This window comes from Balaenoptera physalus (assembly GCF_965194825.1).
Source record: "Balaenoptera physalus genome assembly, chromosome: 5".
NCBI classification, from domain to species: domain Eukaryota; kingdom Metazoa; phylum Chordata; class Mammalia; order Artiodactyla; family Balaenopteridae; genus Balaenoptera; species Balaenoptera physalus.
Window position 1 is genome coordinate 69,594,609 of NC_138884.1, and position 18,806 is coordinate 69,613,414.

Consider the following 18,806-nt stretch of genomic DNA (forward strand, 5'->3'; position numbering starts at 1 on the left):
AGTAAGAATTCTTTCAGCTGTTTCATGGGAACACAGGAGAGCTCAAAATCAAATCTAATCTTGGCTCCACTACAGCCCTGTTAGGTATTACTGGGAAGTAGATGGAAGGACTGAATGAAAAGCCTAGCAGATGATCTTTTGTGGCAGAATCTTATCACACTTAAGCCAAAATAGAATCCTAACAATGAATGATAATAATTTTTGTTCTTTTTAATGAAAATAACATGCTCAACAAACATCATTTTTAACTATGTTTTTACAGATTTATGTATTATATTTAAGTTAAGTGTTCTTAAATTTGGGACCAGAAAGTTGGGTTTCTATTCAAAGGAGTATGTTGAAGAAATCATTTGTAAATGTTTGGGTCACACCACCACCATTCCTTACCAACACTCTGTGCCTTCTCTTGTCTTTCTTATCTCAGTGAGATGATCATTCTTCATACAACCTTTCAAGCCAGAAACTGGGGGGATACTCTTTGGGTTTTCCCTTTGTCTTACTCACTTATCCAATGAATCTCTAACTCCTGTCAATTGGTCCTCATTATCACTAATGTCACTCACTCCTAGAGTCAGTGCCACCATCATTTTTTATCTCAATCAATAGACTAACCTCCCATTTCCAGTCTTGAAGCCTCTAGTTTATTCTTCAAATGGAGGTGGCAGGTCATTCCTCCCTTAATTCCTCTAAGATTAACTTAATTTTTCCCTTACTGCCATAAGAGAAATTCTGAACTCCTCATAACATTATATCGTGCCATCCTGATCTTCTCCAGATGATTTCTGGACTGACAACTAGAAATTATCCTTCGGACATGTTAAGTTCCAATCATATTGAACTAGGCCTTTGTGCTACTGTTTCCTATCTATAATAGTATCTTTCTTCTACGTCTATGCTTGGCTAACTAATACTTGACTGTTGGGTTCCAGCTTAAATGCACTTTTCTTCAGAAGCATCTTCTCTGATCCTCCAAGACTGGGTTGACATCTCTCTACATGCTCCATAGTACTTTATACTCACTTTTATAAAAAGTATTCTCAGTATTACTTCTTTGTTACACAAACTAGCTTCTATGTGGGCCTAGGTCATGAGATGGCCAGTGACGCGAATAATTAAATCAGGGACATTGGGCTTACCCAATGAGGATTAAATTCTCTTTTTGGAAATTCAAACCAAAAGGCAAGACAACAAGTGCCAGTTGCTGGTTAGTGCTGTGGCTAAGAGCAGTGGTATACAATTAAGGCTGGCGGTCACTTACAATGTTAATGAGCAAAGAAAGCTGTTGGAAAGTAAGAGAAGAATCAGAGAAGAACTAGGCCCACAGGAAAGAAAAAAAAAAACAAACACTTGGCATCATTAACTGATAAACCAAGGTCCAATACTCAAGAGTGTCCTTAGATTTCCATAAGAATTATGTATTCTTAAAATAGTGCTCTTACAGTTAGTACTGCCCCTCAAATACACACACACACACACACACACACACACACAAACACACACCTTACACACACAAAGGCATATGTTAATCACCATTTTACAAACAAAGCTCTTGTCTCCTTGGGTGCAGGGAAGAGGTATCCTCTAGCAAATGTTTGCCACACTGTACAATTTTTGACTCCCAATACTGACTGAGAGATCGAAGATTGTAAGTTCTCCATCATTGTCTTCCTGCCACTTAGTGCAGTACCCAGCATGCATCGGCGCTCAATTGAAGTTGAAAAAATAAGTGAGGGCAAGGATGAATGAAGGAACCACCAGTATTTAATAATTCAGACTAATTTTAAAGGCTGATATTTGTGTAATGCAATAAAAAACCAAATGGAATTTCTCCTTGCTTTAATTATCATAAAAACATTCTAATCTATAAACACAAAAACCCAAGAATGGGAGAAAATGAAAAAAAAAGTGATGGCAGAGTTGGATGCGATTCACCAATAGGATTGAGAGAATACACAGGCCCCTTCTATAAGCATTTTGGCTTTTGCAAAATGTACGCTTAAAAATGACCACAGGGCCAGCTGGCCCCACCATTTAAAGAGACAGGAATAAAGCCATGAGCCTCGCAGCGGTGAAGCCCTCGGAGAGAGGCGGAAATGGCTATTGTAAATGGCATGAGAAGATGTTTTGGTCAGCGAGAATAGCTGGAGACCTTCAAGATGGCAGAGGAGTAAGACGTGGAGATCACCTTCCTCCCCACAAATACATCAGAAATACATCTACAACATGGAAGCAACCTAAGTGTCCATCATCGGATGAATGGATAAAGAAGATGTGGCACATATATACAATGGAATATTACTCAGCCATAAACAGAAGTGAAATGGAGGTATTTGTAATGAAGTGGATGGAGTTAGAGTCTGTCATACAGAGTGAAGTAAGTCAGAAAGAGAAAAACAAATACAGTATGCTAACACATATATATGGAATCTAAGGGGAAAAAAAAAGGTCATGAAGTACCTAGTGGCAAGACGGGAATAAAGACACAGACCTACTAGAGAATGGACTTGAGGATATGGGGAGGGGGAGGGGTGAGATGTGACAGGATGAGAGAGTGTCATGGACATATATACACTACCAAATGTAAAATAGATAGCTAGTGGGAAGCAGCCGCATAGCACAGGGAGATCAGCTCGGTGCTTTGTGACCACCTAGAGGGGTGGGATAGGGAGGATGGGAGGGAGGGAGATGCAAGAGGGAAGAGATATGGGAACATATGTATATGTATAACTGATTCACTTTGTTGTAAAGCAGAAACTAACACACCATTGTAAAGCAATTATACTTCAATAAAGATGTTTAAAAAAAAAAACAAAAAAGAAAGAAATACATCTACATGTGGAACAACTCCCATAGAACACCTACTGAATGCTGGCAGAAGACCTCAGACTTACCAAAAGGCAAGAAACTCCCCACATACCTGGCCGTGTGGGTGACAGGGTCTTGTTGTTCTGGCCGGGTGTCAGGTCTGTGCCTCTGAGGTGGGAGGGCCGAGTTCAGGACACTGGTTGACCGGTGACCTCCCAGCTCCACGTAATATCAAATGGCAAAAGCTCTCCCAGAGATCTCCATCTCAACGCTAAGAACCAGCTCTACTCAACGACCAGCAAGCTACAATGCTGGACACCCTATGTCAAACAACTAGCAAAACAGGAACACAACCCCACCCATTACCAGAGAGGCTGCCGAAAATCATAATGAGGTCACAGACACCCCAAAACACACCACCGAACGCGGTCCTGCCCACCGAAAAGCCAAGATCCAGTCTCATCCACCAGAACACAGGCACCAGTCCCCTCCACCAGGAAGCGTACACAACCCACTGAACCAACTTTAGCCAATGGGGGCAGACACCAAAAACAAAGGGAACTACGAACCTGCAGCCTGCGCAAAGGAGACCCCAAATACAGTAAGTTAAGCAAAACGAGAAGACAGAGAAACACACAGAAGATGAAGGAGCAAGGTAAAAACCCACCAGACCAAATAAATGAAGAGGAAACAGGCAGTCTCCCTAAAAAAGAATTCAGAGTAATGACACTGAAGTTGATCCAAAATCTTGGAAATAAAATGGAGAAAAATACAAGAAATGTTTAACAAGGACCTCGAAGAACTAAAGAGCAAACAAACAATGATGAACAACACAGTAAATAAAATTAAAAATTCTCTAGAAGGAATCAATAGCAGAATAACTGAGGCAGAAGAACGGATAAGTGAGCTGGAAGATAAAATAGTGGAAATAACTACCACACAGCAAAATAAACAAAAAAGAATGAAAAGCATTGAGGACAGTCTCAGAGACGTCTGGGACAACATTAAATGCACCAACATTCGAATTATATGGGTCCCAAAAGAAGAAGAGAAAAAGAAAGGGACTGAGAAAATATTTGAAGAGATTATAGTTGAACACTTCCCTAATATGGGAAAGGAAATAGTCAATCAAGTCCAGGAAGCACAGAGAGCCCCATACAGGATAAATCCAAAGAAAAACACGCCAAGACACTTGTTAATCAAACTATCAAAAATTAAATACAAAGAAAAAATATTAAAACCAAAAAGGGAAAAGCAACAAATAACATACAAGGGAATCCCCATCAGGTTAACAGCTGATCTTTCAGCAGAAACTCTGCAAGCCAAAAGGTAGCGGCAGGATATATTTAAAGTGCTGAAAGGGAAAAAGCCTACAACCAAGATTACACTACACAGCAAGGATCTCATTCAGATTTGATGGAGAAATTAAAACCTTTACAGACAAGCAAAAGCTAAGAGAATTCAGCACCACCAAACCAGCCATACAACAAATGATAAAGGAACCTCTCTAGGCAGGAAACAAAAGAGAAGGAAAAGACCTACAACAACAAACCCAAAACAATTAAGAAAATGGTCAGAGGAACATACATATCTATAACTACCTTAAATGTAAATGGATTAAATGCTCCAACCAAAAGACACAGACTGGCTGAATGGATACAAAAACAAGACCCATATATATGCTGTCTATAAGAGACCCACTTCAGACCTACAGCCACATACAGACTGAAAGTGAGGGGATGGAAAAAGATATCCGATGCAAATGGAAATCAAAAGAAAGCTGGAGTAGCAATTCTCATATCAGACAAAATAGACTTTAAAATAAAAAGACTATTACAAGAGACAAAGAAGGACACTACATAATGATCAAGGCATCTATCCAAGAAGAAGATATAACAATTGTAAATATTTATGCACCCAACATAGGAGCACCTGAATACACAAGGCAAATGTAACAGCCATAAAAGGGGAAATCGAGAGTAACACAATCATAGTATGGGACTTTCATACCTCATTTTCAACAATGGACAGATTATCCAAAATGAAAATAAATAAGGAAACAAAAGCTTTAAATGGTACATGAAAGCAGATGGACTTAATTGATATCTATAGGACATTCCATCCAAAAACAATAGAATACACTTTCTTCTCAAGTGCTCATCAAACATTCTCCAGGATAGATCATAACTTGGGTCACAAATCAAGCCTCGGTAAATTTAAGAAAACTGAAATCATACCAAGTATCTTTTCCAAGCACAACGTTATGAGACTAGATATCAATTACAGGAAAAAATCCATAAAAAATACAAACGCATGGAGGCTAAACAATAAACTACTAAATAACCGAGAGATCACTGAAGGAAACAAAGAGGAAATCAAAAAATACCGAGAAAGAAATGACAATGAAAACATGACGACCTAAAACCTATGGGATGCAGCAAAAGCAGTTCTAAGAGGGATGGTTACAGCAACACAATCCTACCTCAAGAAACAAGAAACATCTCAAATAAACAACTTAACCTTACATCTAAAGCAATTAGAAAAAGAAGAACAAAAATCCCCAAAGTTAGCAGAAGGAAAGAAATCATAAAGATCAGAAAAGAAAGAAGCGATAAAGACATGAAGGGAACAACAGCAAAGATCAAGAAAACTAAAAGCTGGTTCTTTGAGAAGATAAACAAAATTGATAAATCATTAGCCAGACTCATCAAGAAAAAAAGGGAGAAGATTCACATCAACAGAATTAGAAATGAAAAAGGAGAAGGAACAACTGACATTGCAGAAATACACAGGATCATGAGAGATTACTACAAGCAACTCTATGCCAATAAAATGGACAACCTGGAAGAAATGGACAAATTCTTAGAAAAGCACAACCTTCCAATACTGAACCAGGAAGACATAGAAAATATAAACAGACCAATCACAAGCACTGAAATTGAAACTGTGATTAAAAACCTTCCAACAAACAAAAGCCAAGGACCAGATGGATTCACAGGCGAATTCTATCAAACATTCAGAGAAGAGCTAACACCTATCCTTCTCAAACTCTTCCAATATATAGCAGAGGGAGGAACACTCCCAAACTCATTCTACGAGGCCACCATCACCCTGATACCAAAACCAAACAAAGACGTCACAAAGAAAGAAAACTACAGGCCAATATCACTGATGAAGATAGATGCAAAAATCCTCAACAAAATACTAGCAAACAGAATCCAACAACACATTGAAAGGATCATACACCACGATCAAGTGGGGTTTAACCCTAGAATGCAAGGATTCTTCAATATACACAAATCAATCAATGTGATACACCATATTAACAAATTGAAGGAGAAAAGCCATATGATCATCTCAATAGATGCAGAAAAAGCTTTCGACAAAATTCAACACCAATTTATGATAAAAACCCTCCAGAAAGTAGGCATAGAGAGAACTTACCTTAACATAATAAAGGCCATATATGATAAACCCACAGCCAACATCATTCTCAATGGTAAAAAACTGAAACCATTTCCTCTAAGATCAGGAACAAGACAAGGTTGTCCACTCTCACCACTATTAATCAACATAGTTTTGGAAGTTTTAGCCACAGCAATCAGAGAAGAAAAAGAAATAAAAGAAATCCAAATTGGAAAAGAAGAAGTAAAGCTGTCACTGTTTGCAGATGACATGATACTATACATAGAGAATCCTAAAGAGGCTACTAGAAAACTACTAGAGCTAATCAATGAATTTGGTAAAGTAGCAGGACACAAAATTCAAGCGTAGAAATCTCTTGCATTCCTATACACTAATGGTGAAAAATCTGAGAGAAATTAAGGAAACACTTCCATTTACCATTGCAACAAACAGAATAAAATACCTAGGAATAAACCTACCTAAGGAGACAAAAGATCTGTATGCAAAAAACAATAAGACACTGATGAAAGAAATTAAAGGTGATACAAAGAGATGGAGAGATATACCATGTTCTTGGATTGGAAGAATCAACATTGTGAAAATGACTATACTACCCAAAGCGAACTACAGATTCAATGCAATCCCTATCAAACTACCAATGGCATTTTTCACAGAACTAGAACAAAAACTTGCACAATTTGTATGGAAACACAAAACACCCCGAGTAGACAAAGCAATCTTGAGAAAGAAAAATGGAGCTGGAGGAATCAGGCTCCCAGACTTCAGACTATACTACAAAGCTACAGTAATCAAGACAGTATGGTACTGGCACAAAAACAGAAATATCGATCAATGGAACAGGATAGAAAGCCCAGAGATCAACCCATTCACCTATGGTCAGCTTATTTTTGATAAAGGAAGCAAGAATATACAATGGAGAAAAGACAGCCTCTTCAATAAGTGGTGCTGGGAAAACTGGACAGCTACATGTAAAAGAAGGAAATTAGAAAACTCCTTAATACCAGGCACAAAAATAAACTCAAAATGGATTAAAGACGTAAATATAAGGTCAGACACTGTAAAACTCTTAGAGGAAAACATAGGCAGAACACTCTATGACATAAATCACAGCAAGATCCTTTTTGACCCACCTCCGAGAGAAATGGAAATAAAAATAAATAAACAATAGGGACCTAATGAAACGTAAAAGCTTTTGCACAGCAAAGGAAACCATAAACAAGATGAAAAGACCACCCTCAGAACTGGAGAAAATATTTGCAAATGAAGCAACTGACAAAGGATTAACCTCCAAAATTTACAAGCAGCTCACGCAGCTCAATATCAAAAAAACAAACAACCCAATCCAAAAATGGGCAGAAGACCTAAATAGACATTTCTCCAAAGAAGTTATACAGATTGCCAACAAACACATGAAAGGATGCTCAGTATCACTAATCATTAGAGAAATTCAAATCAAAACTACAATTAGGTATCACCTCACATCAGTCAGAATGGCCATCATCAAAAAATCCACAAACAGGGCTTCCCTGGTGGCGCAGTGGTTGGGAGTCTGCCTGCCAATGCAGGGTACACAGGTTCGGACCCTGGTCTGGGAGGATCCCACATGCCGCGGAGCGGCTGGGCCCGTGAGCCATAATTACTGAGCCTGCGCGTCTGGAGCCTGTGCTCCGCAGCAAGAGAGGCCGCGATAGTGAGAGGCCCGCGCACTGCGATGAAGAGTGGCCCCCGCTTGCCGCAACTGGAGAGAGCCCTCGCACAGAAACGAAGACCCAACACAACCATAAATAAATAAATTAAAAAAAAAAAAAAGATCAAGTCCTTTAAAAAAAAAAAAAAATCCACAAACAATAAATGCTGGAGAGAGTGTGGAGAAAAGGGAACCCTCTTGCACTGTTGGTGGGAATGTAAATTGATACAGCCACTACAGAGAACAGTATGGAGGTTCCTTCAAAAACTAAAATTAGAGCTACCATACAACCCAGCGATCCCACTACTGGGCATATACCCTGAGAAAATCATAATTCAAAGAGTCATGTACCACAGTGTTGATTGCAGCTCTATTTACAATAGCCAGGACATGGAAGCAACCTAAGTGTCCATCAACAGATGAATGGATAAAGTAGATGTGGCACATATATACAATAGAATATTACTCAGCCATAAAAGGAAACGAAATTGAGTTATTTGTAGTGAGGTGGATGGACCTAGAGTCTCTCATACAGAGTGAAGTAAGTCAGAAAGAGAAAAACAAATACGGTATGCTAACACATATATATGGAATCTAAAAAATAAATCGTTCTGAAGAACCTAGGGTCAGGACAGGAATAAAGTCGCAGACGTAGAGCACGGGCTTGAGGACATGGGGAGTGGGAAGGGTAGCTGGGTCGAAGTGAGAGAGTGGCATGGACTTATATATAATATCAAATGTAAAACAGATAGGTAGTGGGAAGCAGCCGCATATCACAGGGAAATCAGCTTGGTGCTTTGTGACCACCTACAGGGGTGAGATAGGGAGGGTGGGAGGGAGGAGATATGGGGATATATGTATATGTATATGTATAGCTGATTCACTTTGTTGTAAAGCAGAAACTAACACACCATTGTAAACAATTATACTCCAACAAAGATGTTAAAAAAAAAAATGAGCACAGGGTAGAGTTTTTATGACTTGTCAGGATTGAAATGCTTTAGCTGTACTCTGAGAGAACACTTGTATGAGCCCTGCACACTGTATGTATGGCTTGCAGGAGGGTTATTTGTAGATCATCTCAATGAACTTTTTAAGCATCTGCATGAAAATCACAATTGAAGCAAGGAAAATGCTGATAAAAAACACATCAACATTCCTTTAGCTTCAAGGAAATGTCGTGATATCTAGTCATTAACTGTGCAATCTGCCCTCAGACTTCCTTCTGCCTTAGTACGCTAGAGAGAAACAGGTCTTCTGAGAACAATGTTTTTTAATTCTTTATGCTTTGCTGCTCTACTGTGAAGTCCTAATTCCTTGAATCCAAACACTCATTAACTCTCAAGAACTGCTATTAGCTATCTGGAGTCAAATGAACATAAAGGGGAAAAAAGGGGCAAAGTTCAATTTCAAACAAATAAAAGGGTTTTTGTTATGTTGTTAAGGCTGTGTGTGTTGGGTTTCTATTTGCTTGTTTGGCTATCATAGAACAGATAGAGGTTAACTTTTTTAAAGTAATATCAATTTTATTTTCCAATCAAAGACTGCATTAATATCAGTCTTCATTTATTCCATTTTTTTCTGATTTTCTTATATCTTAAATTATCTTGTTTCTATAACATACTGTTGTTTTTGTTTTAGAAAGACAGGGGGAGGAAGGAAGGAAGCTGGAGTTCATTGACATTTTCTAGTTTGAATTCTTCATGTCTTTTCAATTTGAAGAGCTCAAGGTAATGTGGTATCTCCCATTTTAATTTCATTTTTAATAACGGTCCAAGTGTTCTAGCTGTATGTACTATCTTCTATATCAAGAAAGAGTATGCCCCTGTAATATTTACTTCGCTTTCTTTATTCTTTCTATAGGGAGCATTTGAAGATGACCTTCAGTTGTTCTCTATCTCACTGATAAAATTACTTTTGCACAAAAGCAACTTTCAAAAAGTATGGCCTCATCATAACAGATTAACATGATTCTGTAGGCTCCTTTTAAATCACATGACATTTACATCAGTCTTCATTTACAAGATCACGTAAAGGTTGCCTTGTACCCTCATTTTCGTCTTTGTCCAAAATAGAATAGAATAAAATTTTCCTATTTGTAAGTTGATAGAAAAATGTGACTTAATCCCATTACTACACTGTAATCTGCCACATACGTGGCAAAAAGTAAAAGCCAGTAAGATAGAAAAATCTTATTAAACTATAAAAGTGGGGGAATGTAAAAATTCAGCCAACATCTTAGTAAAAGTACTATAGGAAAAACTGTTCTAATTGACTGCTATTCTAAATTTTTGTCACAAGGCAGTATTGCCAGCAGGTGTTCATGTGTGTGTGTGCGTTTATGTTATAGTTGCTGATTTAAACATTTACAACATCTACTCAAAAATTAAAATTCATTTCTAGATTTCTTCTTCACTAGTACTAGAAACTGATGAACATATATGCATTGGGTAAATTAAATAATATTAATTTCATATTACTATTTTACAATATAAATCAAAAGCCAATATTATGATGAAAACTTTGTGATTGCTGAAGCACATTTTGTGAAAAATATAACTGCACCCAATTTAGAGAATTTCAGGTTTGAAATGGTAATGCAAAGCAAAACAAAAGAAAATGTAGTTCTTAAAGAATGTTTACCATACATTTTCCCTGATTTTTCCGAACACACTGGAGTCAATTCTACATGTTTCTGTAGAAACATGTGCACTTACCCACCACCACTGCCCCCCAATCATCACCACTAGGGAAGAAATGTTAATCTGAACTGAAAGATTCTAGGCCAGTGATTGAACAATGTGACTGAGTGGACAGAGCCACTGTGAGTGCCAAAGTCACCACATACTTACTCTTTTTATGTGGCTGCAGTAATTGAAGAGTTAGGTTTAAATTTCACAGGTCTCTTAAATCTCAAATTGATCAAAGGGTGATGCATCAACCTTAGTCCCTGAACTAAAACACAGTATTCCAACGTATTTTACCAGGGAGTTCTGTAACGGGGCTTAGAAGATAAGCTCAGCTAATATAGTGGCAGTTCATGTTCCTTTGCCAGTATTTCCTATATAATTATTAAATTATGCTATAGGAGAGCTGAGTGTGTTTTGTAACAAGGCTTGATTCTCATGGTTCCAACTGCCAAATGCTTCTCAGCCTTTTTCATGCTGCAGGCACAAAGAAAATTACAAATATAATATTTATATAATTATATAAATACTTAATAAATATATAAATATTATATAATGCTTGTATATTATGTTATATATTACATTATACATATTATATTCCCTGAGGGAAATTAGAGGGATAAGAGTGTCTGAATTGAGTTTGGTGAGTAAAAAGAAAAATTACATTGCCTAAACATTACGTAAAGGTAAAAAATATATATACAAAGTATTGAGGAAAAGAACAGTATTGAATTTTGTGCAAATATTGTATAATATTCCTCACTGGAACTTCAAGGGCTGGATGTCACTCACTGTACTTGCCAGCTGCAGAGATAATATTATAAATAAAGCACTTTCCAACATTTTCATAAGAAAATTAGGTTGCTTGTGTAAAAATCACCTTTCTATCAGGTTTTATGCTTTAGATGACTATACACAATTCCTAACCAAGATGTTTTCACCATAATCGCCTCAAAAATCTTGGTAGTTTCCACTGATGTGAATTTTATTTCAAACAAGCAGATGATCAGAAATGTTAAAACGTGTCTTTTACAACCATTCAAATTTTACAACCATTGACATTGTCACTAAGAGTAATTGTAAACTTCCTGTGATAATGCGAAGATATTTCAAACCCAATCAGAAATTTAAAGTCAAACGTTCTGAGATAGTGATGAGGCTCTAATGCAGAACAAGCATGCATTGTTCAACAACAGATCAGGATATCAGCGGGTGCAAACATCAGCCACTATGAGTGGATGCAGAGACTAAGGATATGAGAAGACACATTTGGGCCACTGCCTGAGGCTGAGCCTCCCAGGAGCCCCTGCCCAGCCACCCGCAGCCCTCTTTCCCCACCGCTGGCCGCACCTTGGGCTGAGATCTGAGCTCCTTGGGCACCTGGACCACGAACTCCTCTGGCAGCTCCACGGGGCCCTTGTCCACGATGAGCAGTGGCGCGCTCCGCAGCTGGCTGCTGAAGGAGATGTCTGGGAGGTAGAGCGCCTCCTGGGCTGCGCTCAGCATGTCGCAGTGGAGCAGCAAGGGCTGGATGTCGCTCACTGTGCTTGCCACCTGCGGGGACCGCAGGGCGCACCATCAGACTCCGCTCAGCTCAGGCCGGCCTCAGAGGAGCCCTGCTAGGGGCTATTCCCAGGCTGCTCTCTGCTGCAGGCCATAGGCCCAGGACTCCACCACCCCAGGCCCCACAGACAACCCTGGAGCTGAGGACATCGTATCTCCTAGTCGCTAGGGTGATACTGACTGCGTAACTCTGTCCTAGTTAATCACGATCTTAAGTAAGCCAAAAACTTTATCCTAATTCCTAACAATGATTAGAAAATTAAATATAATTATTTAAAGCAGAGAAAGCTACCTGAAAAAAATATAAAGATTATTTATATTTGTTAAAGATTCACAGCATTCTGTTATAATTTATGGGCACTAATATCTGTGTCAATAAAAATACTGGTTATTGAACTAAATATTTACACACGAAAAGCTTGATAAAGTAATGGGTGAAGAAAGTTTCAGAGAGGTTTTCTTTTTATTAGTTTCATTTGTTGTACTGTTACACTTACATGGATTGTTTTATATTTATTTATATGTTTCAGGTCAATTAACCTTTTTGGAAAGATGCTGTATTAAGGTCTGTGATGGACATTAGGGTGAAAAGGATATACATACATTTTTGCCATTTACATACACAGTGATTTTACTGACAAATGGTACATATTACATAAATGAATAAATATGGAAGACCAAGACAATAATGAAAAAATAAAATTGCACACACATGACTATTTTTTAATATTCACAAAACAGTCATACATTATATGATATGAAAAACAGAACGATATAAGTACAGGATTTTGTTTTTTTGGTGAATTGGTACAGATACATATTTCTCTACACTAATTGCAACTAGTGTAATAAATAGGAGTGATAATGAAAATGTTCCTATTAACAGAAAGAAAAAGACTTTACAAGGAAGAAGATTTTGCTTTACATAATTATTTTTAACATATTATAACATGCATATTAAAAACATGATAATAATGCCATAGGACTACCATTCAATAGTCAGGAGAGAAACTAAGAAATTCGATAAAGCAAGAGAATTTTAGATCATCTTTCCAACACTGGAAGTTTATAAAGTAGCGCTACAATTTCTTGATATATAAAATATTTACAAATTAAGAGTGAAAAACATGTTCTCCTCCAAATCACAACAAATGATACAGCTCTTATAGAAAACAAAAATTATATTAAGAAATCTGTCAAACAATCCATCGACAATGAAAAAGTTTAGAATATAACTTGAAGGCATCACCCTTAAACAACATTTTTATTTAAACTCATTATAAAGTGTGTGTACTAAAAGATCTAGGCAAGAGGTAACCTGAGTGCTATTTTGATAGTTCATGTGAATGAAAAGGTGTCAAAGAAGGAAACAAGTTTTAAGACCAAAAAAGCTGTGAAAATTAAAATGTCTAAATAATGACCTCCAGTGGCATCTTTTCTGATCTTTTAACTTCCAAAATATCATTCTCTTTGTTATCCAAAATGACAATGTGACTAATTTTTGATTATTTTTACATGAATATATACAGGTATGTTTTTCCTAACACCTTTTTTACTGCTCTATGGAAGGAAATTAGGAAAAGATTATAAAGCTATTATTTATCTTGCAAGCTTCAGGTATAATAAAGTTGAAAGATTTCACCCTCAGCCAAATTAACATATAAGGACATTCGGGGTGATGGAACATGCATTTTACTTGTTCATTCATTCAACAAATATGTTTTGAGTTCCCATTATATGCCAGGTCCTTTTCTAGGTGCTGGAGATTTTGGTGAACAAAACAGATAACATACCTACTTTAATAAATCACCCATTCTTGTGCGGGAGATGGAGAATAATGCAAATACATAAATAATTTTAACACAATATAGATATGAGTAAACCATAGAAAGTTTAAGTAGGGTAATATGTAAAGGCTACTCTGTTTAGGTTTTTATGGAAGACATATCTATGGGAGTAAAATTTAAACTGAGATCTCAAAATATTGGTAGTTGCTAGTCATACAAAAATCAGGAGTAAAGAGCATTCCAGTCTGCTGCAAAGGCCTCAGGCTGGAACCACCTTGGTCTGATCAAGAAATAGCACAATGGCCAATGAAGCTGTGTGTAGTAGACTGGGAGAAGAGTAATCTGGAATGAGATCAGAGAGGTAAGCAACAGCCAGATCATGGGCTTTGTAAACCAGGGTAAGGCTTTTAGTTTGGGGACAATCAACCATCTGTTTAGGATACTGAATAAAGCTCCTGGGAAAAAAAGACTAGGGCAGGATAGGAAAAAAGACATAGGAATAATGATCTCTACTGAATCAGAGATCAATTATTTCAGGAAAGGTCAATTGCTAGAATAGGCAGAGAATTATAACTGATTTTAAATGCATATAGAGTGGAATCACCATCAGTTGAAAAATATAATAGTGCCTGCATTAAATGAAAGAATCTCAGCTTAAACAAGAAATAGACAAAAATGTTTGAACTATAACTGGAAAGCAAAGTCTAGGGACCCAGAAAGAATAGATCTGGATCAAAGAACAAAATAATTCCATGTGGTAAGACTGAGGAAAATAAAAATACCAGGAAGTTAAGTAGACTTTTACTCGTAAATTAAAGGAGATTAGACTCCAAGGTGTTCCATGAAGCTGGATTATCTTATATGTCTATAGATCAGCCTCTCCTTTAAACTGACCATCTCTATCAAAGGAAACCAGAGTCACCGACCACTGGAAGCAAAAGTGGAGGGGACGTTACACTGCCCACATGGAGAAGGGTTGTTAGAACAGAGCCAAAATCATAATTTTTGTTTTAAAAAATACTGTATATGTTATACTTAAGGTACTATATAAATTCTGGGGAAATATTTACTCAAGTATAAATATAAATCTCATTTTTCTTCCTGAAGCTATTTTAAAAATAAATCTTCAAGGTAAACACCACTGTTATAAGTCTGGTATTCCATTAAAAGCATTGAAACTCAAGTCTGGAAAGAATCATTCAACTCACACAATAGATAATAACCCTTAGAGCATCCCTGCTAAAAATCTCCAAGTTTCACACAAGGAGACAGTGATCACAAACTCACTCTGTTCTTGGGCCACCCAATTCCATTTGAAGCAGCAAGTTCTTCCTCACGTTGAAAAAGGTGTGATATCTGTACTCTGGCATTCTCCACCCACTTGTCTAAATTTGATACAAATGGGCTATGTGCAAAACCTATCAAGCTACTCCTAGAAGGCATTTGTCTTCAGATATCTGAAGATAGCCTTCACATCCTGTATGTCTCTTTTCTTCTCCAGATTCATAAGGGAAAGGTTTCTTTCAAATTAACTATGAAAAAATACCCCACAATGTTGTGACATCATCTGTACTTGGAAGGTATCCCCCTTATGCTCCACACCCTCTCTACTTGAGACCACATTTTCAAACTTTGTTGTATGCAATTTTAGGATGTCTCAAAGGTAATTTTGGTTCCAGGGCAGGAAGTAATGATGAGGCCAATACATGTTGTTCTTCTTTCTTTCTATCCTTCTTCAAAGAGAGAAAAACTTCATTCTTAACTTCTTTAAAAATTACATATCTGATTCAGATTTCATTTTTTTAAAAGAGGGACACTAATTTTTTTTTAAAATGTGAGTTGCTTTAATCATTAATAATATTAAAAGTTCATCATAAGTAATGTAAATTATCACCATAAATTGTCCACATAACTAATTCATATTCAGATACTTTTACTATTTAAACACTTTGATTCTGCTTTCCTAGTGGGCAAGCATGAAATATAAAAATTAATATTTCACAACCTACTGAAATGATCAAAATATTTCCACTATGTTTATGTGTAGTCTCCGAACATTAAAGGCCATCAGAGCATCAAAGTTCCTGAATATTGGCTGTGGGTAAATATGAGGCAAGAAGAAAAGGAAAAATAATGAGCATGTAAGAGGTAAAGTATTCGTGATGGTGGTACCAGAGTTTTCATATTACCTGTGGAGCTTATAATTGAAATAAATATTAAAATATCAGATTTCAATAATATATGCCTTCAGAGATCAAAACTGATTTATAATTAATAAAAATACTAAATAAGCATTGTTTCTAACCAATTTCAACTGCTTCTATTTTCTTGTTCACCTTAGGTGAGTAGCGATGTAATTCAATTATTCAGCTTCTTCCTCCAAACATCTATTGATCATAATAGTGAGCCTGGAATCTAGATATAGCAATGGGCTGCAGTACTAAGATATTTCTAAGGAGAGAGAAATGCTTACAACAAGACATCATCAGAGTGTTATTTATCAGAGTTACAGGTGATTTAACATTCATATTCATGAGTCATTCGTCTTTGTGTTTTGGGGTAATAGTTTACCATATCTTTTTAATAATTAGCTAATTATGAGTCTTACAGGGTTTAACTGTACTGTAATGTATGTACTGTAATTATAGCTATGACCCTAACCTACATATTCAATTCTGCCTTTCACTATTATCTCTTGAATACAAAACTTATTCTCTATATGTACCTGCCAAATCTGTTGTTCAAATTATCCTTCTTAACAGGAAATTCTTTCCCCTACTGCTCAGGCTTTCCAAATGACACTCCCAGTATCATGCTTCCCATAATTATTCTAAACTATTCAATATGTACATAATCAGCACCAAATTTCACACTACTTCCCTTCTATTCTCTACTAAAACCTAAAATTTTAAATCTACTTTTAAATTAAAATTTAAATCTTCTAAACATTTAAAATCTTGATTTCTTTTTTATTTCCAAGATTTAAGCAAATACAATACTGCTTTCCTTAAATCAAACTTTACAAACTTTACTTCTTTTGTTTTCTTCTTTCGTTTCTAGCTCATTCTTCTATATGCTGATTTGGTTGGTTTATTTCTAATTTAAACCATAGGTCTACAAAATAAGGCAATTCTCAGTAGGTTATTAAAATGCCTTTGGAAGAAGTCTCCATGAGCTGGTTAAGGAATTTTGATTTGAGTTTCTCTTCTAACAACTATTTGAAATGTCACTGCATCATTAGATTGACGGTTCCAAGTATATTTGTTCATCTTAAAATTACTGATACTACTACCTATGATTCAAGGGATTGTTGTGAGTATTCCCTAAGCTATTGTGTGCAAAAGTGTTCAGCTAACTGCAAAGTGCTACATAAATGCTAGAAATTATATTGAAATACTTACAACAACAAATGATTGATTGATACAGAATATCTAATCCAATTCAGTCCCATATCTATAACTATATCTCTCTATCTATGTATAGAGAGAGGGAGGAAGGGGTGGGAGGAAGCAGGAGGGAAAAGAGAGAGAAAGGGAGACAGACTACTGCTTTCATTTCTTTTCTTATAAGTAAAGGTCATTTTCCAATTCTGCTTCCTTTTGCATACCTGAAAGGCTCTACCTTTCTTCCAGCACCTTCATTTTGGCCATATAAATAAATTACTACTTTCCTGATTTCTCCCTAGAAGTGCGTGTCAACAGCTGCAAAATTCCTTTGTAGGCTGGGTAGTAATTTCTAACAACCGTCATAAAAGTTCCAATTCAAGCACCTGACTAAGGATGCCACCAAGTAGAAATTACATCATGGAAGTTCTAACACAGAGAAAAATCTGACTTAATTCTGGGTCTTACAAGAAAATGGCTCCGAAGTGATGAATTGTCTACCTAAGTACGATGAAGCAACCTTCATAATATACGTGAATATTATTCAATTTAACTCAACAGACTCGTTCTCCGGGCTGAACTATTTTATGAAGTGTTGGTATGTCCTGTGCGGGCAAGCAATTTTCCCTTCAGACTGGGTTCCTTGCTCTTCTTCTCTACAACAGAGCTGTTACAGTAAAATAAAATGTAATATGGCTAAACTTTCACCAGAAGACTGAACAGTCAAGTTATGAAAGCTATATAAGACATCCTGAGACTAGTGGAAGAAGCAAACACTTGTTATGAATAAAGCTAAAGGGAAACTTAATTCCTAGTGTTAAAAAACAAAAGAAACAACATTAAAAGATTATTTTTAATTGTCTTTCATGTATGGCATCTTCCATGTTTTAAACATAGAAAAAAAATTGTGGCTTATTCATTGTAATGGTTGCCTAGATTGTAATATTGTAATGTAAATATCTCAAACATTTGTTAAAATGAGTAAGCAGAGTAAGATTTTTGCTATTGATGTAAATTTGTAAAAAAAAAAATCAGTTTCTAACAAAAAGACATTATTTTCATTCAAATTAAATAAAATGCCTATTACATATCTTATTCCTCAGAAGAGTGATAATAGCTTTTTTTTCAAACTAAAAACACCTGCCTCTTTGTAAACATAATGCAAACAGATTTCAATTCATGATAACAAAAGAAAAATTCTGGAATTTATTCTTTGGAAAATATGGACTTTCTTTTGACTTCCCTCCCTCTACTCCCTTCTTAAAGTATATTAAAATTTTAATGGTATAGAAAATGTGCTTTCAGAATGTTGTAAATAATTTCTTTAAAAATCTTTATAACTGTAGTAATGGGGTACTTTTTCTTAATCACGTTGCCAATTGTACTCTACATGTGGGGAAAAAACAGCAAAACCATACATATTTTGACAGAGATCTGTCTCGTTAGCGAGTTCTTTCTCCCCATCCTA

At 36.4% G+C, this 18,806-nt stretch overlaps 1 protein-coding gene and 1 long non-coding RNA gene across 16 annotated transcripts in view; both read right to left on the minus strand.

Annotated features, from left to right (window-relative positions):
* The window catches only part of ADGRL3 (adhesion G protein-coupled receptor L3), an 859,984-nt gene that overhangs the window by 544,571 nt on the left and 296,607 nt on the right, over positions 1 to 18,806 (minus strand). For 5 of the 15 annotated variants that reach the window (XM_082463707.1, XM_082463718.1, XM_082463716.1 and 2 more), the window contains exon 4: positions 11,956 to 12,159. The exons of the other annotated variants lie outside the window; for them this stretch is intronic. In XM_082463707.1, coding sequence (XP_082319833.1) covers positions 11,956 to 12,159 — 204 coding nt within the window. The remainder of the gene's footprint in view (positions 1 to 11,955; positions 12,160 to 18,806) is intronic. 15 annotated transcript variants of the gene reach the window in all.
* Positions 2,709 to 7,101, minus strand: LOC309661906. Its single transcript, XR_014264357.1, has 2 exons — positions 6,219 to 7,101; positions 2,709 to 4,406 (listed from the first exon to the last, which is right to left on the minus strand). It is a non-coding gene; the product is annotated as an uncharacterized lncRNA (long non-coding RNA).